The following is a 23,952-nucleotide window of genomic DNA, read 5'->3' on the forward strand; positions in this document are numbered from 1 at the left end:
AAATATTCTACGCGAGCGATGTCGCGGGTGGAATGCTAGTGAAAAAAATATTAAACAAATGAATGGAGACTCTTCAAATGAAATTTTAAATGGTTGCCTACATAAGTCATTCAACTCTTAACCAAACGCTACATAATTTTTTTCTATGAATAGAATACAATTGATAGATAAAATTTACATAACTTCCTGTAATTAAAGGGTTGGTCGAAAATTTGGCAAATTTCGCAACAAGGGATCACTATCTAGGATAGAAGTACCTACTTTACGCAACCCGGAGCGGACATATGTGGGCGTATCGCTCTTCCGTCCACTGCAAACGACCGTGTGCTGTTATAATTACAACTAAATATATGGGTGACTGTTGGCCTTTACATATAGTGATCCTGACTGTCATATCACGCATAATACTTGAATAACTATATTATTTAGTATTAGGTTAAACCCGTGGCCCTGGTATCGAAGTATCCGGATGAATACGTAGGTATAATTTTTTCATAATGCATAAATTGAAATCTACTTTACAATATTTTTATTCACTATTTATTACTATTATATTTATTACACGTGCAGTCTAAAATAAACATTGTAACCTTTTTATTATGGATAATACAATTAATCTATGACTGAAAGAAAAAGAAGAAATCTTGACATGTACCAAAATCATTGAAACATTTGGAGAGTAACGTTCAAAATTTTAAGTATTTTTTTTAATTAAAAATTCGGTATGTGTGAAAATCTTAACCCGGATCGCATAAGATGCGAGCCATGTCGAACTATAAATTTGGCTAAACATGTAAAACAACCGAAAACTGATATGCAAATGTATGAAAAATGCAGTCCTACACAAAAGTTTGACTGCCCCCGTGTGACTGGTAAGAGAAAATATGTATTTATGCAGCACAATGTTGCACATATTTTAATAAATAGAGAGACACTCAGAAACATAGTTATCAAGGCGCCAAAGCCCAAAAAACATTTTTTTAAGGAATCTATTGTTGGATATATCATTATAGGTAGGTACGGTACCTACCTATAATGATATATGGTATGGTACCTGGTATGGTACCTGGTACCATATATGTACCCTGAAACCATACATTTGAAAAAAACACCCTGATCCATCCCGAAACCTTACCAATGAATGTAACAGCTATGTGATGTAAAGTATTGTAGAAACAGCTCCTTATGATTATGATGGCTTGGTACTGGTTACAAATTATGTAACAACTGTACAAAAAATTGTGCTTACCAAGAAATTTGGAACATTTGCTATTTTTACTGAGCTTTTAATATTAGAAAAAAAATATCTTTAAAAAATTATTTAATTTACAATTTTGACCTTTTATTTTGAACAGAGATATAAAAAACAACAACGCGTCTTCTTCATCGTTCTTTTTATCTTATAAATTGTTATTATGAAATTATTGTGACTATTTTATTTTATATTTTCTTTTTTAAGAACTTCCGCTACATCCAACATGTATAAAAGTTTGTACAAGGGAAGAGTACGAAGCAAGGAAATGTGGGCGAACGTTAGAGATACCAAAAATCGGTCCTGTCTATGCACATGGAAAACTAATGTATGCTGTAAAAGTAAGTATGTAGGTACCTTAATAGAATAAAGATACGATCTTCCAATGTTCATGGTTTCTTGGTAAGAGCGAAGTTTGATTGGCCTTCTCAAATAAATGACATTTATTTAACACCTCCTTGCATTTCACCATTATTAGTATTAATAAAGTTTTACTGAATAATTCACACATACTTTCTTCTAGGCTGGCATCCTAGTAAGTGCTGTCTACTTTACCTATACTCAAGGAATATGGGGCAATCAGCAAGACGTCACAGAGTGTATTCGTAGATGGCAGGAATACATACGAAGCATCAACACAAGGCGTCCTCCTCAGTTTGATCATTGTGGAAACGTCATTGTAAGAATCTGAGTATATTCAACTTACAATTTTCAACTGGACTACTACATAAAGTTAAAATCAACAAATTTATGTAAATATTATTGCTTGTACTGCGCAGTCGTAATGTTCAGGTTTAGATTCAACTACTCCTTCTTACTTATGGGATCCTGGTGTTCATGGTTACGTCATCATTTGTTCATAACTGGATTTCGGACAAAAGTATGGATTTCGGACAGAAATACTCATTGATCCCATCGTTTGAGTATCTTTTTTTAAGATGATTAGATGATTTTTTTTAAATATAAATATAATAAGATTACAATACACAAAATTAAACATTTATAATTTACGTTTAAAATAAGCTATAAAAACATAATAAGTATTCGAAGGTAGACTCTCAACACGAATAATACGTTTATGTTTAATAAACATAAGTTTTTATAAATTAGCTAGCTAAGTATGTCTTTAATTGAGATTATTTATTGTTTTTATAAACATTTTTCATTAAACTTAATATGTGATTAAATTATAATATTATTTTCCTAATAATTAAGTAAGCACTAATAAATAAAGACTAACTAAACTCTAGGTACTTATTTTCTAAAAATCTCTAATATGGCTCTACTTTCCTAGTACTATCCGGCCCTACATGATACAAAACTTGCTAATCGTATCGGAAGGTGACGACAATTTTCACAGCGTCCGCATCGAATGCCAGCTCCCGGCGAATTGAACAGTCGCTACGAATCGCGATTCGCGATTGCGAATATTTCGCTCTCCATCCACACACTACGGCTCATTCCACTTGTTCTCTCTACATTTCATATATCTTACAATTTATAATACCCTAGTAACTGTACGTAGATTGCATACGCGGGACGTTCAATGGTCATTCCGCATTCCCGAATCCGATCCCTTTCTTTCTTCTTGTTATTATGGTCTAAGATCCGAACATAAGGCGAAATTCAACGGCGTGATAATAGAATGAGACCAATTTTATAATTAATTTAGTCTATTAAAAAATGTATTAAAAATGGGTTGACTGGGAAAATCCTGGACAGGACATTTTTAATGAATTAAATTTTTTTTATTTCCCGGTAAATATTAGAAAACTATGACTGCACATTCTGTAGGTTTCATACTTTAAGTCTATTATATTTTTTTTTATTATCTTGATACTGCAATTAATTAAAAAAAAATGTTTTTTTTTAAATTCATTAAAAATGTCCTGTCCAGGATTTTCCCAGTCAACCCAGTTTTAATACATTTTTTAATAGACTAAATTAATTATAAAATTGGTCTCATTCTATTATCACGCCGTTGAATTTCGCCTTATGTTCGGATCTTAGACCATTACATGCTTTCATTTAAATAAGTAGTATATTTTTGAGCAATAATTTGCGGTGTTCATGCTTTGTTGATAAAATATCTACAAATTATCGACATTCATATAATATTTTAATTCGAATCGAACGCTCTACCACGTATTATTATTACATATACAGGGTTACAGGTTAAGTCGACCTATTCCTGTTAAGAGCGTGTAGTAGGGGTCAAAACAAACTGATTTGATCATATAATACCATATCCAAAAGTTAGCCGTTGAAGAGTTATTGCAATTTTAATTTTTTTCTTGAAAATGCCACTTTATCTTCGCATTTAGCGTTTAATTTTTTATTTTACTTATTTGGTCTGGGTTTTTTTGAGTTTTTATGTAAAGGTTGAGTTAAACAATAATTCTCAGCAATAAAAATCCATATCGCTGCAAACAATTCAAAGAAATGGCTTTTAAACTAAAAATAATAACATTAAAATAATTAAGTTAACTCGTTTTAAGCAAAGATATTGAAAAAAATCTCTATGAAAATGTGTCTGCAGATGTTTTTAAAAACATGTGCATGTTCTTAGCTATGTAAAAAGGTATAATAACCTCAGGTAGCATTCGTAGATTCCAAGAAATCGGGGATAAACTTGGTATGGGGAAATAATTCTTAGAATAGCTCATTAACATCGGTCTAGTTATTATCTGCCTATGCGAACAATAAAGGGTTGTGCCGCGTGATTATGATGTCTCACTCACACGCTGCAACTATCTCGCTTCCACCTACTGGAGAGAGCGAGCAAGGTGATGGACGAAGTTGTATGGGGCGAAGGATGCCGCTGTGTATTTTTTAGTCTGCTTATGTGATTCGTCCGTAGTAGATGCGATTTCTGTGCTCCTCTGTGTATTGACATTTGACAACGAGACTTGGCTTTCTTTTTGGACTGATTTTCTTCCGATTCTGTGACCGTGGCTCGAAACTGGACTGATTTTTGCTTGCGATTTGAATTTTCAATATGAGTTCGTATACTAACTAAGAATGTGCTGACATTTTGATGTGTTACGGGTTTTGTCAAGGTGTATCTGCACATGCTCGTGCGGAATAAAGCGATTTTTTCGAATGGATCCCACGACATCAACAAACATTGTTGCCCGAGAACTTGGTCTGTCTCAGTGGAAAGTATGGTTCACAATGAACACTTCAGGATATTACCCATATCACTACACGCCCGTGCACGTGATGGAAGAAGGAGATCCTTTAAGAAGACTAGATTTTTGTAGATTCATGTTGAATGCGGATCTGGAAAACCCCTCGTTTTTCAAAAAAAAATTATGGACAGATGAGTCCAAATTTGATCAAGACGGTATCACAAACTACCATAACGCTCACTATTGGGCTCCGAAAGCACGTGGCAATCCTAACAAGAAGAATCCAAAAAAATCACAAAGACGATTCAGTCTTAATGTGTGGATGGGGATAATTTCAAATAAATTAATTGGACCATACTTACTTCCGGACAACCTAAATGGTGAAAATTATGAGACCTTTCTGCGCCAACATTTAAACGACCTACTTGAAGACATACCCCTGACTTTGTTAAGAGACATGTGGTTCCAACATGATGGCTGCCCTGCACATTACAGAAGAAGTGTTAGAGAATGGTTAGACATCAACTATCCAAACAGATGGATCGGAAGAGGTGGGCCCATACCATGGCCGGCTAGAAGTCCAGACCTAACCCCCATGGACTTTTACGTATGGGGGCATATGAAGAATCTGGTGTACAATGAGCCGAACCCGATTCCATCTGTTGATATTTTACGACAAAAAATTATCGATGCAGCCAATAAGATGAGGAACCAATTAACAACTGGGGTAGTCAAGAGTTCTCTGTGGAAAAGGTTTCGAATATGTGTTCGCAATAGAGGAAGACATATTGAGCAGGAACTGTAAAGTTTTTAAGAAAAATAAATTATGACAAAATTTATTCTGATGTTGTACTTTACTAACACTGTCCCATGTTTATCCCCGATTTCTTGGAATCTACGAATGCTACCTGAGGTTATTATACCTTTTTACATAGCTAAGAACATGCACATGTTTTTAAAAACATCTGCAGACACATTTTCATAGAGATTTTTTTCAATATCTTTGCTTAAAACGAGTTAACTTAATTATTTTAATGTTATTATTTTTAGTTTAAAAGCCATTTCTTTGAATTGTTTGCAGCGATATGGATTTTTATTGCTGAGAATTATTGTTTAACTCAACCTTTACATAAAAACTCAAAAAAACCCAGACCAAATAAGTAAAATAAAAAATTAAACGCTAAATGCGAAGATAAAGTGGCATTTTCAAGAAAAAAATTAAAATTGCAATAACTCTTCAACGGCTAACTTTTGGATATGGTATTATGTGATCAAATCAGTTTGTTTTGACCCCTACTACACGCTCTTAACAGGAATAGGTCGACTTAACCTGTAACCCTGTATAGCTACTGCTCTACCTAAGTTATTTAATACATATCAAGGAATACATTATAAGTTGGAACTTGGAATAATATTTCGTTGTAGGTACCTTTATCATTTGGTATTAATAAAATAGAGTAAAACCAAAGTATCAGTCATCCACATTCACGCTGAACAACGGAAGTAGCTTCCTTGACGTTGATATCTCCCTGGTATAATTAGGTCATATCATTGACAATGTTCAGAACATTTATGATAAAATAAAATATGGCTTGTTCTGATAACGCATACCAACATTTTATTTTACGTACAAAATATTTATATGTAAGATTAAAAAAAAACATTTGAGTAGTTAGCTGACATACCAAATAATGATTATTTATTAAATTAACGTTAAATTATTTGCAGAGAAAAGAATCAAGTGAAAGTATCCTGGCTCCGTTGTATTCAATGTACAAATCCCTAGTTACTACATGTTTTTCAGGTAAGGCTCTTCTTTTACTTCACTGTTTGAAGGGAGAGCTTTCTAATAAAATTATATATTCTGAATAATTTCCTTAACAATAATTTTTAACATACACTATTACATATATACCTATAACATATATTTTATTCGTATATATACCTCGTTGTACCTACTTACTACATATTTATTTCTGGAATTCACGGTATGTAGTACGGTACGGTTTACAAAGAGTTGGATTTTCCCCTTTCGTGGTTTGTAATCAGAATTTTTTTAATTGGTTTTTAACTTTTTAGCAACATTTGATACGAACTAAAATAGCAATAATAATAATTGTTTATTTCTTATATTTTAACGTATACATTATACATATTAGGCTGATTAATAATAATTATAATGTGCATAAATGGCACCCGTTTTAGTCTAAGTTAAAAATCTTCCTCTGCTTTTCTCTAGGTTTTTACATGTAGAATTAGTCTTCAAAATTAAAATATATTAGTGTTATGTACAGACTTCTCTCATTAAAAAATCTACGTACCTACGTAATACCTCGTTCAGTCTGATTAACGGACTCAGGTGTAATAAAAAAAAATGTGTGCGTGTACTAATGTACACACGTAAGAAGTGAAACTTCTTTATGACCTTATTTTTCAAAAAATAATTTACTAATAATATATGCAACTTTACAGAAAACCATCGAATCACGCGTGGTAGGGATAAGAAAAAGATGGCGCGTAACGGAAAAATGTCACGCGTAACGAAAAAATGTTGCACTTAATTTTTTTCCAACCCCGATACAGAAGTTTCACTTCAATTAAAAAGTCATGATGTTTAGTTAGATAAAAGTCTTTATATTACAATTTAATCATTGCATATTATATTTAATGCCAAAGAATTCAATGTATACGTTTCAGGCGTAGTAAAAGTACCATTATTGATCAAATGTGCGTACTTGGACTACCTCAAGGCGCTTGAAAAAATGAAAGACGATGAAGCCCGTGAGAGAAAAATCAGGAAGAAAAGTGGATAGATATAATTTTTGTAACGTGTGTATTTACGTGTCTGTGTGATGTTTGATTATGAAATGTCAATTAAAAACGTATAATTACAATGAAAAGTGTTTTAATTTAATTGACTATTAAAATTTATAACAATTAGGGATGCCACTTTATGTCCTAGTAGCATTTTCTTCAAGTATATTTTGTCAAACATAATGAGATTATAGATATTAGATGTAAGTATGGACAATATTTTAATATCTAGTTGATTTCCTTCGAACTTCCGGACTGTGTACTTCAAGGAACACGGGATTTTCTTCCGTGCCACCAGCTAGCATATACTCCAAATGCCGAATGTAACAAATTGCTATTCTGGAAATGATAAATCAAAATTTTTATCTATGGTAAGGTACCTCTATATATTTTCTAGGCTCGTTTGTCAAAAGAGCTGACTATAATAGGAAAATCCTACCGTAAACATTCGATTTTCGAATATTTTTTCTTGGACGGCTTCGTTACTGGCAACTTGGATCGCAGCAAGTCGAAGGCACGGTTCATATCACGCATTCGCGTGCGCTCTCTGTCACATGCAGTCTTCTTATATTCTGAAAAGTAATATCTATAAGTCTGAATAGGATTTTATAAGACGCAATGAAATGGATGTTACAGTGCAGGTTCTTAAAAGTGTTTGCATAACATGTCCATGAATGCTGCTAACCTTTAGGTATATATTTCAATTTTGCAGTTCGCACAGTTTAGTCGCGTCGTTCGCGAGGGAGTCGATTCAACGCGTTTTCCCGCGTAAATTGTAACATTTTTATTGATGCTAGTTATAGTTTTCTCTCCCGTCTAACGAACACACTTTTTGTTTTATTAGAAACAGTAGGTAATTTCTGAGATTAGCGCGTTGAACCGACGCAACGAAAAACTAACTCTTGAGCTTTTAAATTAGGAGAGATATTATAATATTCAACTTTAAATATAACAATTATAAAAATAATAAGTAATAAAAGAAGTAATTACATATATTACTGACACACTATCTTTATATTATAATAAGTTACAAAAACACACCCTTTTCAAGTTGTAGAGCTCTCTCTTTCCAATCCATAAGACCGTCTTGCTCGTCCATAAACTTGCTTGCGTCCTGCGAGTCTTGTGAAAACTCTACAGAGGACCTAGAGTTGTTAGATTCTTGTATATTTCTGATCTCCTGGTACTCGTCATGCTCGAAATATCTCGACTCTACTACGATTAGAGAAGCCTTTTTAACAAAAAATATTTTCTATGCTCGTTAGTAGGTAAATTAACACAAAAAAGTGTTTAAACTTTGATACTAATTTTAAACACTTATTTTAATTATAGAAGTTGGGTTTTTTTTTCGCTATAAAATTAATAAACCATCCTTTTTTACCAAAATAAAACTCGTTCATTCATAGACTATGAAAAGCATAAAAATCGTTTATGAACTAATTTCCCACGTTATATTAGATACCTAATATTATATAACTTAAAAATTTCAATTGTTGTTAATAATTTGAAACAATTCAATACCTAACTATAGATAATGGATAAGAGTCTATGGCTACTTTACCGTCTATTTTACATATTATTGTAAAGTTATGATTCACCTGAAATCGGGTCACTACTTTAAACGTATAGCGAGAAAACTAATCTGTGGGAGAAAATTTCTTGAAGTCAGTTAGTTGCCTGTTGCAAAGAAGCTTCGTAAAATACTTCATATTATAATATGAAACAAATGAACGTACCATCCGGCGCTCCATCCAAATCCTGAGACCTGAAATATGTGACCTTGCGTGGTTCCGCATAATCTATAACATAGGAACGATGATGAGCAATAGTCTTGTCATACTTCTTGTGTGAAAAAGTCAGTTCCTCCCGTTGCTTATCATCTGGTCGACCAATTTCTAGGATCACTCTGTCATCTGTCTCTCTCTTTTCCTCTTCAGCATCTTTCAATACCGTGTAATTTGCTATCAGGGGAATGGGGGATTCCTCGTAGTTGTTGTACATTTTCAGGACACTGGATATATTTAATGATAAGAATTTAGTTCACTGAAATTAAGTAGAACCGTGCGACACCCACTTGTATGTGATTAGAACTGTGTCGTACACTTTTCTCTGCTATTGTTATGTATATTCGATCAAAGTTGTATTGTGTACACAAGTGTTGTTCAGTTTTTAGTCTTTTGAGGCGTTTGTCTGTGTCGCATTGTGTATTAAATGTTTGTTTTCGTTTTATATTAATATCAATGCTAGAGGCCACCCACAATTTGTCATATTCTCTTAAGTTCTCACATGGAATTAAAAAGAGCTAAGCTCACTAAATAATGTCCTGTATCCTTTTTTTCCATGTTTTAGTTACAAGAAATCTTACGATCAATTGATAACTTAACAATTCCTTTGTTCAAAAGGTGATTAAAAAAAATTATATGGAACTAGCGGTGCCCCGCGGTTTTACCCGCAGTGCTCCGCTCCTGTTGGGCTTAGCGTGATAATACATATATAGCCTATAGCCTTCCTCGATAAATGGGCTATAAAACATAGAAAGAATTTTAAATCGGACCAGTAGTTACTGAGATTAGCGCGTTCAAACAAACGAACTCTTCAGCTTTATAATATTAAGTATAGATAAAACAAATTTTACGATCCAGGCGCGCTGTCAAAGAGGGTTTTCAGATTAGGATTTGTAGAAATAAAAGCAACCAAATTCGTGATAGCAATTTATTGACCAGCAAAAATAATTCTCGTGCTTTAAGCACTGTAATTAATAAATACATTATAATATTAATATAGCTATTCAATTAGGAAATTGTAATTGAGGTTAAATTTATAATAAACTTAGTTTGCCTACTGTTTACAAACAGGCAAATGAAAATGCACTTGCCATATTATGCTCTTTGCGATAAAAATAAAGTCTCTTATAATAAAACATAATTTTGCTAAATCCCAACATCTTACATGAGGGAATTTATATAAATCATGTAAAAAAAACCATGCCGATAAAATCTTAAAACAATATGTGATGAACTATGTGAACTAGCAGTTCTATGCAATGTTCGTATGCTGACATTCAAATATGATTTTAAATAATAAGTACAATACATTAACAAATATAATATTATATGTAACATAATCGTAAAAGGTGACTGGACTGGTATTGTAATAACATAAGAAGATTGAAGAAGATTGTAATTTAGCAAAAACACCTCTGATACCTTGGAACACGAAAATGACAAATGCAGAATTTTAATAAATTACTTAAAAATATAAATAAAATAGATTGGATTGGATTTACCGGATTGTTTAACTAATATAATTTTTGCATAATATCGAAAAGTTTGGTATGTCATTTAGAGAATTTAAAATGCAATATATTTTATATCGGGTGTACGTGTTTCCGAACGTAACCTTGGTCGTTGTAAGCGAGCCAATAGGGGTAACTTATTGGCGCCGCTTACCCCGGGTAAGTATATGCCAAACCGCTATTCACCAACCAAATAGTGTGCTGCCTCACGAGCCGGCCAATCACGTCGCGGCCGTTGACTGGCGGCCTTAGTAGCTTTTGTTAGTTTCAACAAAGGCGAGAGCCATAGAAAACTCTTTGAAAGAATCGCAGAACGATCGCTATGTTAAATTAAGTCTGTCGTCTCATAATGAATCGTCAAGTTCTTCGCCTACCCCGACTATAGTTTTCAATATTGAATCAGCTTAACTAAGACGTACGGAATCATACCCGATAAAAAAAAATATTTCGATTATGTATATCAAAAGCTATTTCACTGTTCAAAGATTACAAAATAATATGATATTTAGCAGTTATTAACCATTCTTGTTGATGATTTCCTCATTCAAATGTATTTAATTAAATCTATTTATAAACATTTACAATCAGACATTAATTTTGCGTATTTTGAAGAATTCCTGCATAACTTCGTCCGTAACTTTCGCCCGTCTCGCCTGGTAGTCTTGGATAATAGGTGTTATTGTATCTATGGCTATCTTCTTTAACTCGCCGGTTAATAGCTCTCCGGATTCATAGGATTTTTTAATCTGTGAAAAAAAATATAGAAAAACTTAATGCAAATATACAAAAGACATTCATTATCTAGGTAAATAATCCACAGAATAGGATTTTTCTGTAGTTCAACAAAATATTTTAATGTAGTTTTTAACTCACAGAGCATACAAAATTTATTTAAAAATGGTTTAACCATTTACTGTTTTTAAATTAAGATTTTAAATTTTTTTTTAAGGTTGCTATTGACATTACCAATTAAATCCTAGTTTAAAATATTTCACATCAACTGGGAATTTATTTAGAATTAAATACACATTTATACTAAGCTGATACTCACTTCAGCTAATCTCTCATCATCTTCAAGGAAGAAAGTAAGGTATTTATAAGATATATCCACTTCACTGTTTCCGCCCTTCTCTCGGTGTTCCTCTACAGTTGGCTGACCACCAGAAAATGCGTATTTATTTATCTGTGAACGATAAGAAAAAATAATTGAAAATATTTTTATAAAACACTACAAAAATTATTTAATTATGACCAATGGTGGCTGGTTAATCTATTGTTTTTTTTTTTTTGTATTTGATGACAATTTAAAACAAAAGTAATGCGAAATACTATTTTAGAAATCTACTAAAACCTACCGAAATCAGAACAACATAGAAAAATATGAGTATCCACCATGGACTAATAGAATATATTTTTAGATTCTTTAGATTCTATTAGTCCATGGTATCCACATAACAAAAAATATTGCATACCTAAAATTGACCCTATCCAACATACCTTGTTCTTAATCTGCTTAGGGGTGTCATTCAGGAATATTGACGCGTTAGGGTCACTAGCTGACATCTTATGTTGAGCGCCTTGTAACGCGGGGAGGAAAGCCGCGTGCAAAAGTGCTGGTTTCGGCAGTTTTAGTCGAGCGGCTACGTCACGAGTCATACGGAAGTATGGGTCTTGGTCGATCGCGCATGGTACTAGACAGGGTAACTGAAATAATAAGTCAAATTTAATAAACGAGTCTTGATTTAAATTACAAAAAATAAACCTTTAATTAAAAATAAAAAAAATTGTTACATTTCATAAAAAAAGACGTGTGGCACTCGGAGACTGCCGCGGTAAAACTATTGCATGCTATGCCTTCAAGCCACATCTCCGTACCCGTCGGAGTGGGGAGCGTGAGGTTTTTTCGTTACGGAATTTCTGGATTCGGTCCCCGCGTTCAAGGCCCGCGATAGAAGCTATGCAATAGCTTAAAAATTCAGTATATGTATTAAGCTTCAGATATCATACTCACAACTTTATTTTCAAATATAAATGGAAAACTAGTAGAGAACGCTGGCGCCGCTTCTATTGAAGGGAAGGTAATTTTGCCGATAACATCTGAGTCTCCAAAACCAAAGATACCCTTAACTTGGTTAAATGTGACGCACTTTTGTACTCGCAACATGTTTTGATAGAATTCTGGGCATTGTCTGAAAGAAAACCATACTTTTTTAGAACAAATTGTTTCATTTATAAATTAAACACCACAGAAATTACTGAAAATGAGGGCTTAGTTAAAATATCGTCGTAACCAAAGAAATTACTTCCTAAGATTTAATAATAAAAATTGAAAGTTTCCCACCATAGATTGCCAAATAAAAATTAAAAAAAAAATGTGATTTTTTTTTACTGTGATGTTTTTTTTACTTACCCAATAAAATCTAGATCGTTAAACACAAATGTATTAGCGGGATCAAAACCAACAGCTATAATATCCTTTGCATTGTTGAATGCCATTTGTCTTGCATCCTCTATCTTAATATCCCTCCACATGACTTTCTCATCATCTGTCAGTTGAATTATAAGTGGTACATTGAATACATCTTGTAACCATCTGAAAAAATTGTTTGGGAGGTTATTAGCTATTACCTGCAGTTTCACCTGCATGGTCAAAGCAAAAAATCCTGGAAATAGGATGTTTTACAATGGTAAATACTAAATAGTAACCTATATCATTCTCTAGTAAAACTATCTTAACATCAGGCTAGATTGTGGTCAAGCGCTTCACTATTTACAATAAAATAAATCTCCAGACATAAAAATTGCCGCAAAATATGATTTAAAAAAGTACAATCAAACACACTTTCAGATTTATAACATTCATAAGTATCTACTGTCATTCCAATATATGTAAATGATGCATCTAACTTAATTAGCCATTTCATTAAGTGCCTGGGCTCTTTATGAACTACAGTAGAACTCCAATTATCCGAACTCCGACTATCCGAATCGCCGATTATCCGAATCACAAAAAAATGTCCAAAAAAAGTCTAAGTGCGCTATTATTCTTCCCCTAACAAGAATATGGAGAGGATGATGATGATAAAGATGCATTTTCACTAGAGGAAATAAGAAAAATGATTGCAAAAATATTTAAAACATGTGAAAATTTCATGTTTCTTTCATTTAATTCAATAAAAAAATAGTGCAATATCAAAACGTAGCTTTTATTCTCCCCAATGGCAATATTTTTTTTAAATCCGATTATCCGAATATTTGATTATCCGAATGGGTCCTGGTCCCAATTAATTCGGATAATTGGAGTTCTACTGTATTATGAATAACGGAAAGTCACTTACTTAGTAAATATGAATGGTATAAGATGCCCTATATGCATGCTCTCCGAGGACGGACCTCTCCCTGTGTAGAGGTAGAACTTCTTACCAGCTTCATGTAGATTTAATATTGTATTCAAATCTCGATGCGAGAAAAATATACCTCTCCGTAGGAAGTGATGAGCTGAAATATTAAATATTTGTATGTTTCCTTGTTTTGATAAATTTTAAATAATATGGATTTTTATGTTATTAATAAAAAAGTAAATAACATTTTATATAAATACCTTTCCGTCCAGTCACTTTTTCAAAGCGGGCAATGAGTTCTTCATCAATTTTCTGACTTCCAAATCTTTCTACAAATAAGAATATTACATTTATTTCTGACTCTTTATAATAATTATAACACATAATGTTTCTTCTTCTTATTATTATTCATCAATATATATTTTTAAATTAAATAGGCTATAAAATACTAAATAATTAACTTGAATAAATTCCATGATTTAACATTATTTTATAGTATGATAATTAATACTGTTATAAATTGAAGTACATAGAAGAATAGGAAAACACATACTTATCAATTTATCATAATCAATTCCAGTTTGGGACTTTCCAGTAACATTCCACGGGTCAACAAGATCATCGTCGTCTTGAACTGTTAAATTATTCACTTGATCCTCTATTTCAGCCATGGTTAACCTTAAAATGAAAAATATTTCATCATACACAGTTTTTAAGTTTTCACAAATGTGTATATGAAATATGTTATTTTTATTAATAACAGTACACATTTAGATTCTATGTGATTGTAGTTTAACACAGTATAACAGAAATTAACCGCTGAATTTCTTAATTTTATTACAAACCTTTTTCTAAATACTGAGCACTCTCGTTATAAGTTTTTAAGGATTTTGGTGATGCAATACTGCATAGGCTTCAATTATTTGACAACAAGCTTTTCTATTTATAAATAAAGTACCTTATTAAAATTAAGGTTGTAAAACTCACAATATATTCAAGATTTACAAATTACACCTCGCCACTTGCAAATTGCATTTTGCAATGTTGAAATGTTAGTGTCAATGTCAAAATATCTCAAATGTCACAATTTGTCGACTTTTGACAATCCTCTTAATATGATGACGTGATATGAAACGTATTCTTATTAAATGATGAAATATAATGAAACGTTATATATTTGTAATAAAAATGCAATACGATTTTAACAAAAAAATCTTTATATGGTATAACAATATATTTTTTCATTCTATCCAAATGCCAAGTATTTTGTTTTTCGTTAAGAAAGTTTTAAAAAAACTAATGTGACGTAACTTGATCATGTTGCTAGCTTACGAATTTTTCCCAAAATTGTAGAAAAGTGATATTTTCAAATAAGGCCAAGTTTTATTCTTTTAATCATTCTATGTTGCAATAATTTAATTAAGTTGAGTCTAATATACTTGATATTTTGTACAGTGTTGTTCAGTTTTAATACAATAGTAATAATTATTGATTTAAATGCCTGGATTATGCTATTTAATAGCTATGAATGAATATCATACTTATATCTTTAATATATTATAATAGAAGGAGTATTCAATCTATTTTTCTCTTGTATGATTTTAACCAAATATTGTAATTTCAAATTCTTAGTTCTGACAACCCAGATAAACTGTAAACGACAAACCGGACAAACGTCAATATGATCATATTGTCAATAGCTCCTCACTCGTCGCGATGTTTGTCTGTATTTAGGTTTTAAGTAGAATAATAAACGTGCGTGTCTTTGTTGTGATTTGTATGGCTATTTGGTGTTGAACCAGTTGGAACTTTAGTGTTCTTGATGGTTTCCGGTGACGATTTCAATGGTGGTCGTTTACCGCGTAAAACTACTAGATCTCCGAATCGCAAATCCAAGAAAGCTGATGCAGATGTAGCAAAAGGATCAACGTTGCGAAATGATTCGCAACCTTCTGTCCATAAAAGAAACCTCTACGTGGTTTCCTTCCCGATTATTATTCTTTTTAATTTGATGCGATCCATTTTGTATCAGTTATTTATTATTTTCAAATATTTGTATTCGGCATCGCATCGTTTCATTCATAGGCCTCGTAAAAGTGGTGAGTGTAACTTAGAAGTGGTGGTGAAAGACGGTGTGGTGTCGACAGAAATCGCGCACGGAGAGGAAATGCCGTACACAAATAACGTGGGACCCGGCGACCCCTTGCTCGCCAAGCAGAAACATCATCATCGCAAAGCTTTTGAATACATATCGAAAGCTTTGAAGATTGATGAAGAGAATGAAGGTAAGATTACTACTATGCTTTGTTATTTTTATTTTGAGTCTGCTTCCATATTCAGTATTTTGTATCTATCTGGATAATAAATAAACATTTGTAAGCTTGACAGTTCGATTATATTATTATGATATTGTAGATACTTTGATGCTTAATATGCTAAATAAAGAAAATATCATAAAAATATAAATACCCAATGTATGAAGACACAAGAAGCATTTATTTTTACATCAATCCAGGTCAGAAAGAGCTAGCCATAGAACTTTATAAAAAAGGAATTTATGAGTTGGAGCGAGGTATAGCAGTGGACTGCTGGGGAGGTCGCGGAGACGCCTGGCAAAGAGCCCAGAGACTGCACGACAAAATGAAAACCAATCTGGGCATGGCAAAGGACCGTTTACATTTCCTTGGTACGCATTAAAACAATATATAAAACTTCACTTCACAGCTATATTTATTTATGCTCAAAATTTTATGTAATTTCAATCCCAATTGGCTGTGTATTGCATGACAGCTTCTTATGTTTATTTTTTCGATAAAACAATTTCACACCACAATATGGAGTCGATTAACGAAGGTTTAACTGACGAATTGTTCCAATGTAGCCAACCTTGTCGCCCTCAGTAAGCTGGGGGTTGAGAGTGAGCCTGAGAGAAGTGAAAAAAAGCCTACGGAGTCGCCTCTTAAGGCAAGAAGGCTAGAGAAGTCCAAGACAACACTGCTAGCGCATACAGAAAGTAACAGTGGTCAAACGAAGCCTCACAACGAAGGTAGACTACCACAATATGCTTAGCTTCGTTTGACGTAACCTACTGCAAAACGAGAAAAACTAATAGATTCACATAACACTTGACAACTTCAGTTTTTTTTTTGTTGATATAATTGGAATTTTGTTTTTAGCAATGTTTGCATGTGGGTTCACTGTGCTTACTAATTCTTTTTTTATGCTTTCCGTGTGACACTATGTTTGTGTTACAGTGTACTTGAGTTGTGCATGCATTTTAATTTCGTATGAGTGAGTAGAATATTTTAAGTCCATTATTTAACTATCACCAATAAGTATTTTAAGGTTGACCATAAAAGTTGTTATAAGCATAATATTCCACAGTTTAGCATTACTAGTGTGACTAATATCCAACATAATAAGTTAATATAATATATTCATACATAATTAAGGACGCTGTCACAAATCTGCGTTACTCAAATTTAGGTATCTAACGACGTAACTTTGTTCGCGGCAATATCACGCTCACGTAAACATAGCGCATTCCATTTTATAGACCATCTTCATACTTGATATTATTTTTAATTTTTGATATTATGTATTTTTATTGAAATTGATTCCAGAAGATTACTAGGAACTTTAAAAATTCATTTTGTTACTTTTATTAGTAGGTACGATCCTAATAAGTATGTTAGTATATTCAAACAACTTAAAAAAGTGTGACTATTTTACATCATTATTTCATTGAATAATAATCTATGAATTGTATACAATATCAAAGCTTTTTAAGAAATGTAGAATTATTATCATACATATGATGTTACCGGCACTGTATTAAATCCGGCATTGTATACAATTCTTAGTAAATGTATGTTATTCCGAAAAATAGTCGGAATGAAATAAATTATAGGTATTCGTCACATAACACATTACCTAGGATACTCTTAAATCTGAACTTTTCCTACGTAGCAAACACATTTGCAAGTGTGGGTAGTTTTTGGGGTAGCTATTAACCAATATGAGGTCAAAACTAAAATCCAAGATGGCGCCGACGAAAATTTTACATCTTTTCGTCATGGGTGTCATTTTCAAGGTTTTGGAGTTGCTCTTAACAAATATGAGGTCAAAACTAAAATCCAAGATGGCGCCGACGAAAATTTGACTTTTTTTCGTGATGGGTGTCATTTTCATGGTTTTTGGGGTAGCTATTAACGAATATGAGGTTAAAACCAAAATCCAAGATGGCGCCGACGAAAATTTGACTTTTTTCGTGATGGGTGTCATTTTCATGGTTTTTGGGGTAGCTATTAACGAATATGAGGTTAAAACCAAAATCCAAGATGGCGCCGACGAAAATTTGACATCTTTTCGTCATAGGTGTAATTTTCTTAATAATAAAGAAGTAAACTAAAATAAAATAACAGATTTTCGTCGGCGCCATCTTGGATTTTATTTTTGACCTCATATTGGTTAATAGCTACCCCAAAAACCATGAAAATGACACCCATGACGAAAAGATGTAAAATTTTCATCGGTGCCATCTTGGATTTTATTTTTGACCTCATATTGGTTAATAGCTACCCCAAAAACCATGAAAATGATACCCATGACGAAAAGATGTCAAATTTTCACCGGCGCCATCTTGGATTTTAGTTCTGACCTCATATTGCGTAATATCCACCCCAAAAATCATGAAAATGACACCCATCACGGAAAGATGTAAAATTTTCGTCGGCGCCATCTTGGATTTTATTTTTGACCTCATATTGGTTAATAGCTACCCCAAAAACCATGAAAATGACACCCATGACGAAAAGATGTAAAATTTTCGTCGGCGCCATCTTGGATTTTAGTTTTGACCTCATATTAGTTAATAGCTACCCCAAAAACCATGAAAATGACACCCATGACGAAAAGATGTCAAATTTTCACCGGCGCCATCTTGGATTTTAGTTCTGACCTCATATTGCGTAATATCCACCCCAAAAACCATGAAAATGACACCCATCACGGAAAGATGTAAAATTTTCGTCGGCGCCATCTTGGATTTTATTTTTGACCTCATATTGGCTAATAGCTACCCCAAAAACCATGAAAATGACACCCATGACGAAAAGATGTAAAATTTTCGTCGGCGCCATCTTGGATTTTAGTTTTGACCTCATATTAGTTAATAGCTACCCCAAAAACCATGAAAATGACACCCATGATGAAAAGATGTAAAATTTTCGTCGGCGCCATCTTGGATTTTATTTTTGACCTCGTATTGGTTAATAGCTACCCCAAAAACCATGAAAATGACACCCATGACGAAAAGATGGCAAATTTTCGTCGGCGCCATTTTGGATTTAAGTTTTGTCAAATTGCTTTACCCCACCAATCCGTTCAACAACCCATAAAAAAAGAGGCTCTCAGTCAACATAATTTTTAAAACATAATTTTAAATTACAAATAACTGGAATATGAAACTTATACAGTTTACTCTTATAAAGTATCAAATATTTCAAATCACGAAAACGACAGTATACGCACAATAATCTTTTTCTAATTCGTTTTTATTTTTGGGACGAGGAGCGATACACCCGTCCTTCCAAGAGCGCTTCTGAGCGCGGTCTGACGACCCGCGAGAGCAAAATGTATGAAGAAATCGACAAGTATTTTTAATTTAGCTTATAATTGAAATAAAATTTTGATTTAGATACAAAAAAATTATCACAATCTATAAAGGACTATATATCCCTCAATAATTTATAGGTAAGAAGATAGATTAGGCTTTGAATTTTCTTAAAAGTGTACCGGTTTAGACCCCATTTTTTTGCATTTTATGCGATCATTGTGCTGGGAAAATCGTATTTCAGTGACAATTTTGTATGACGTCGTACAATTTTTATAAGATGATCGTATAACTGAATATATTATCTTTAAATTAAGATATTACTTTGTTCTCACGTGTAAGTGCTTTGAGTTAAAATTGTACCGTAAAATAGCGGTTTTTGTTAAAAAACTGTTATAGCACCCTTAATCTTCATATCTATATTCATATTAAGTTTCAAATTACCATAGGATATGAGTTTATAAGTTGTTAAGAAAATCTTCATTGCATACGTTTTTACGGAATTTCTTATATCTGTACTTAGATTTAAATCATTTATTCCTTTAATGAAATACATAATAAAAAAATAATACATTTCATAGATATACTATAACACCATGGGGCATATGTTCGAACTGATCATGCTAATATCTAAATTGGCTGGACTAATTTAACAGGTCTTTCAGCTGACTCATTGCACAGAGTAACATAGGAGCTACTTTCATTTTATAAAATGAATAATCTAATACACTTTTGACGCGGGCGAATTCGTGGGCATCATCTTAGCAAATAATATTACTTCATACAAGTAAAAGATTCAGAAGATAATTATTATGCAACATTACTGCATTTACTTGTAAATAGAGGTATCGTCAATCGTGTAAATATGGTATTATATCTATATTGTTATTATTTTTATCTTAATGCAGCTCTGCGTAATATTTGTACCGCGTCTTATTTATTTTAATGCGGCAACGGTAAATCAATATTAATTTTGTTTTCCCAATCTTAAAATGTTTGAAAAAGTACGTTACGAGAAAATTTGAGGGTACTGATTGCGGGGAAATTAATGTTCGTAACATTATTTCGTAATTTTTTAGCTTCTATCGCGGGCCTTGAGCGCGGGGACCGAATCTAGAAATTGCGAACGAAAAACCTCACGCTCCCCACTCCGACGGGCGCGGAGGTGTGGCTTGAAGGCATAGCATGCAATAGCTTTACCGCGGCAGTCCTCGAGTGCCACACGTCTTTTTTTTTTTGTTATAAACTTCCCAATTCAAAAAAGGTTTATCATAGCCATTAATGATGCGTTGCACATTACATTTCCGTTTGTATTATTTGTATTATACAATTGGTTATTACGGGTCACTGAACATCGGATAACCCTCATTGGTTTAATGGTCAGTGTGTTGGCGTTGTGATGGGGGAAGTCGCGTGTTCGTTTCCCATCTATACGTTATAAAATCTGGCAAACAACAGACTCTATATGCTATGAAAACGCTATGCTACATCTTTATTGGTATGGGAATGCCAGAACAAGATATCGGGACAAGAACTCTTTCCTGGATCGTGTTGAATCAAGGCATTTCCCTAATCGTATCTTTGAATACGATATTTATTATTCCGGAGTACACAAAACCACTGAATACCCAACTTGTCATCTGGGTTTATCGTTGAGTGCATTCAGAGCTCGTCCAGCAATTCGCTGATCTCTTACTCTATCACAGGAAATGTCCAGTTGAATTTTGCATTATATGAATTGCATTGGGTATTTCAACAGCGGATTATACAACCGCTCATATTACTGCACACTCCCTCGCGTATAATGTTTCCACCTTTCTATGAAAGAAAGCTGTAAGGCTAAGGACATATCGTGTAACACTTGACAAGATTAAAGGAATACATAATATTAGGGACGGGAAGTATCCGTAATGCTATTGTCTTTACGCATTGTATGGGCTGCTGATTGATATGATATGATATCCCATACACTCCTTTAGCTGATAAATTGATAGTTGATGGTTTGATGATGTAAAACAAGTTATTGCCTTTGATCACTTTATTGTTGATTGCTATAAACTAATGATGATAATATGATATGATTGATATATTTGATAGTTGATAATGAGATTAATTGATATAGCGCGTACACCCCGAGCGCTTTACACGAGCCGCGAGCGCAGACCAACTGGGTGAAGATGTTCTTGTCACCATAATGAAATAGGATCGTGTAAAGCGCTGAGTCAGGATGTACGGCTAGCCCGTACATGCTCCCAGGCCAAAAAGATGATATTGATGATGTGATAATGATCTAAAACTAAACAAGGTGATAAACAATAAGAACTTATATCTAATGATGATGATATTACAATATATGATCTTAAATGCTAAACACAGGGGGAGATTATACATTGAACATTGATAGAGTGTTGTTTGGGGAAGTGGACCGATCACACTTTTTGCTTTTTGCACTTTCACTATCACTTTTCACTAACACTTGTTGCTGCAATGGCGAGCCCTTAGCTCGCGCGGGAGACCCCTGCTGCTGTTGTTGAGACGGTGAGCCCCGTGCTCGCCGCCTTGCCCGCCAGAATAAGATGCCACCGATAACCAGTATGGTGACCATGGCGAGATAAATCATCGCATAATGATGTATATCGTGATAAGATATACCATCGATGACTGGATCAATCTTTTTGATGTTGTTAATTTGCTCTTCAATCTTGATAATATTTGATGTGATATTATTTGTACTCTCATCGGCTGGCAGGTCCGTTAATGATAAATTTATTAAATTATTGATAGGTGATAACCATGATGTGTTCATATCAGGTGTTATTTGCAATATATTGTTCTTCTTTCTATAAGTTTGAATATAAAATTCTGATGATTTTATCAAACAATTTTGATCAATTGATATGATTCCGGTGTTATTTAATTGGATGGCCATAAGTTTTTGTTCACATAATATCTTGTACTGGCAATTGTTGCAGCAAAAATAAAAGTATTTATTGGGCTTGTTGATTGAAACTAAAATATTCTTGCATTTATTCATAACAGTTAGACAGCTGTTGGAGTTTTCTGCTTTCTCACATAAGTCTTTTTCGCTATTAAAATGATAAATAGGCTTGTTAATACGACACAACATTGTCTCTATGTTTTGATTCTCACAAACATGTAATTCGATCTCTGATAGCATTATGAATGAGTCTTTCTTTATATTTAGCGCCAGGTATTCGCTAATAGGTACTATACTGATCATATTTTTTTCAAATTGTTTTGGAATAGCAATGACCTTGAGTAAATCATATGTATCTCTAGTAACTAGAGGTATTGATATTTCGAATATGAGAAACTTTTTTGATAATCTAGCTTTGATCTTTAGCAATTTATAAATACTTGATGGATTCGTGGGGTCAGTGGGTAGTGATAAATCTTTTGATAATTGGGATGATATTATGTTCAACTCTTCCTGCAGTTGCTTGGGGGTTAAAAAGTGAATGTTATATTTTCCATTAAATATATCTGTGATAGTTTCTAATAGATAACCTTGAATGCTTTTAAGTTTAATTAAAATATTATTAACGATTATCGCTGTCATAGTAAATTCACTGATATAGGTGTTGTTTTGCATCTCCGACTGCAATACGCCCATTGCAATGTCGATTTCATTTAACTTTTTGGTAACGCTTTTATGATGATTTTGCATAACTGATTCAATTCTTTTGATAAGATTAAATTCCGCTTCTACAACGGAAGTTTGATTTTTCCATAAACTAGCCATGTGCCGCTGATTTACTTTAATTAATTCGATATCTTTCTCGTACTGTTCGGCAAAGTTACTATCGAGTATTCCAAACAACTGATTAGCGACGTAACCTATACCGCTGATAAGGCCGCGCCGACTGCGCGCGTGCCCGTCCAGACGCTGATCTAGCAACAATCTATTGTAATGTTGTAGCTCGGAGTACTCGTGATTTAATTGATACATGATACCTTCGCACTGTGAATGTTGTTTTATCTTAACACAGATGGTTTCTAAGTATTCTAAATACTTGCGAGACGCCATGTCGCCATGCCAATACGGGTTCATGTCGTAGTAAACAATGAGTCTCCAGTCATCTGTTATTAAATGCATTTTTGCAATGTCGTCGAAAAATAAACTTGTATTATTTTGTAGCGGAGTGATATTATATGAGGCGATTGTGTTTGTAAATAATGTCATAAAAAATAGAAGAATTGTTGTTGCGACGGTTGCAAAATTGTATTTTTGATTTCTCCTTCTCGTGGTATGATTGTTTGATACTGTTTCTTCTTGATTGACGGGTAAAATTGATAACTTTATGATAGGTCTTTTGATATATCCATTTTTAGTTTTTAATGTGACCACACGCACGTAGCCATCACTACCAGGATGCAACTCCACCACTCGCCCTAAAGGCCATTTTCCTGCGGGAAGATTGCTGTCGTGAATGATTACAATGTCATTTAATTTGATATTATCTTTTGATTGTCTCCACTTGCTT

At 33.3% G+C, this 23,952-nt stretch overlaps 4 protein-coding genes across 10 annotated transcripts in view; 2 read left to right on the forward strand and 2 right to left on the reverse strand.

The window, feature by feature from the left end:
- Window positions 1–724: 724 nt before the first annotated feature.
- Window positions 725–7,227, forward strand: LOC149480281 (uncharacterized). The gene is made up of 5 exons (XM_089706437.1): window positions 725–872; window positions 1,460–1,593; window positions 1,776–1,931; window positions 6,112–6,187; window positions 7,081–7,227. Exons 1-5 carry the CDS (start codon window positions 725–727, stop codon window positions 7,194–7,196), a joined length of 630 nt encoding a protein of 209 aa, XP_089562563.1. The 3' UTR covers window positions 7,197–7,227.
- Window positions 6,758–9,276, reverse strand: sage (salivary gland-expressed bHLH). Of its 2 annotated transcripts, none has more exons than XM_089706436.1 (4): window positions 8,934–9,276; window positions 8,239–8,409; window positions 7,637–7,769; window positions 6,758–7,536 (listed from the first exon to the last, which is right to left on the reverse strand). In XM_089706436.1, the coding sequence occupies exons 1-4, from the start codon at window positions 9,196–9,198 to the stop codon at window positions 7,419–7,421; spliced, it is 687 nt and encodes a 228-aa protein (XP_089562562.1). In that variant the 5' UTR covers window positions 9,199–9,276; the 3' UTR covers window positions 6,758–7,418. The 2 variants fall into 2 exon arrangements, with proteins under 2 accessions (XP_089562562.1, XP_089562561.1); XM_089706435.1 differs by having other exon boundaries at window positions 8,239–8,412.
- A 625-nt stretch (window positions 9,277–9,901) lies between these two features.
- TrpRS (Tryptophanyl-tRNA synthetase) lies at window positions 9,902–14,888 on the reverse strand. Of its 3 annotated transcripts, none has more exons than XM_089706384.1 (9): window positions 14,821–14,888; window positions 14,387–14,511; window positions 14,094–14,162; window positions 13,831–13,990; window positions 12,903–13,085; window positions 12,504–12,681; window positions 11,990–12,196; window positions 11,544–11,675; window positions 9,902–11,238 (listed from the first exon to the last, which is right to left on the reverse strand). In XM_089706384.1, the coding sequence occupies exons 2-9, from the start codon at window positions 14,502–14,504 to the stop codon at window positions 11,077–11,079; spliced, it is 1,209 nt and encodes a 402-aa protein (XP_089562510.1). In that variant the 5' UTR covers window positions 14,505–14,511; window positions 14,821–14,888; the 3' UTR covers window positions 9,902–11,076. The 3 variants fall into 3 exon arrangements, with proteins under 3 accessions (XP_089562510.1, XP_089562509.1, XP_089562511.1); XM_089706383.1 differs by having other exon boundaries at window positions 14,679–14,881; XM_089706385.1 differs by having other exon boundaries at window positions 14,792–14,857.
- Window positions 14,889–15,498: 610 nt separating this feature from the next.
- The window catches only part of spas (spastin), an 89,384-nt gene continuing 80,930 nt past the window's right edge, over window positions 15,499–23,952 (forward strand). For 3 of the 4 annotated variants that reach the window (XR_016317029.1, XM_089706627.1, XM_089706628.1), the window contains exons 1-3: window positions 15,500–16,118; window positions 16,349–16,519; window positions 16,715–16,879. Coding sequence is in view for 3 of the 4 variants with exons in the window: in XM_089706627.1 (XP_089562753.1) it covers window positions 15,656–16,118; window positions 16,349–16,519; window positions 16,715–16,879 (799 nt within the window). In the remaining variant the exon portion in view is untranslated. Of the gene's footprint in view, window positions 16,119–16,348; window positions 16,520–16,714; window positions 16,880–23,952 lie in introns of all 4 variants that reach the window. The other variant, XM_089706629.1, reaches the window with a different exon arrangement.

Source organism: Colias philodice, chromosome 18, assembly GCF_061535455.1.
Source record: "Colias philodice isolate Cphi_HAF_F1 chromosome 18, ilColPhil1 Martin Lab GWU primary, whole genome shotgun sequence".
NCBI lineage: Eukaryota > Metazoa > Arthropoda > Insecta > Lepidoptera > Pieridae > Colias > Colias philodice.

Coding starts and splice junctions, on each gene's coding strand:
- LOC149480281 (XM_089706437.1), top strand. CDS start 725: ATGTGTGAAAATCTTAACCCGGATCGCATAAGATGCGAGCCATGTCGA. Junction 1,594..1,775: donor AACTAATGTATGCTGTAAAA/GTAAGTATGTAG, acceptor ACTTTCTTCTAG/GCTGGCATCCTAGTAAGTGC. Junction 6,188..7,080: donor AGTTACTACATGTTTTTCAG/GTAAGGCTCTTC, acceptor TATACGTTTCAG/GCGTAGTAAAAGTACCATTA.
- sage (XM_089706435.1), bottom strand. CDS start 9,198: ATGTACAACAACTACGAGGAATCCCCCATTCCCCTGATAGCAAATTAC. Junction 7,770..8,238: donor AGCTCTACAACTTGAAAAGG/GTGTGTTTTTGT, acceptor ATTACTTTTCAG/AATATAAGAAGACTGCATGT. Junction 7,537..7,636: donor TCGAAAATCGAATGTTTACG/GTAGGATTTTCC, acceptor TATCATTTCCAG/AATAGCAATTTGTTACATTC.
- TrpRS (XM_089706384.1), bottom strand. CDS start 14,504: ATGGCTGAAATAGAGGATCAAGTGAATAATTTAACAGTTCAAGACGAC. Junction 13,991..14,093: donor AAAAGTGACTGGACGGAAAG/GTATTTATATAA, acceptor TTAATATTTCAG/CTCATCACTTCCTACGGAGA. Junction 11,239..11,543: donor ATGATGAGAGATTAGCTGAA/GTGAGTATCAGC, acceptor TTTTTTTCACAG/ATTAAAAAATCCTATGAATC.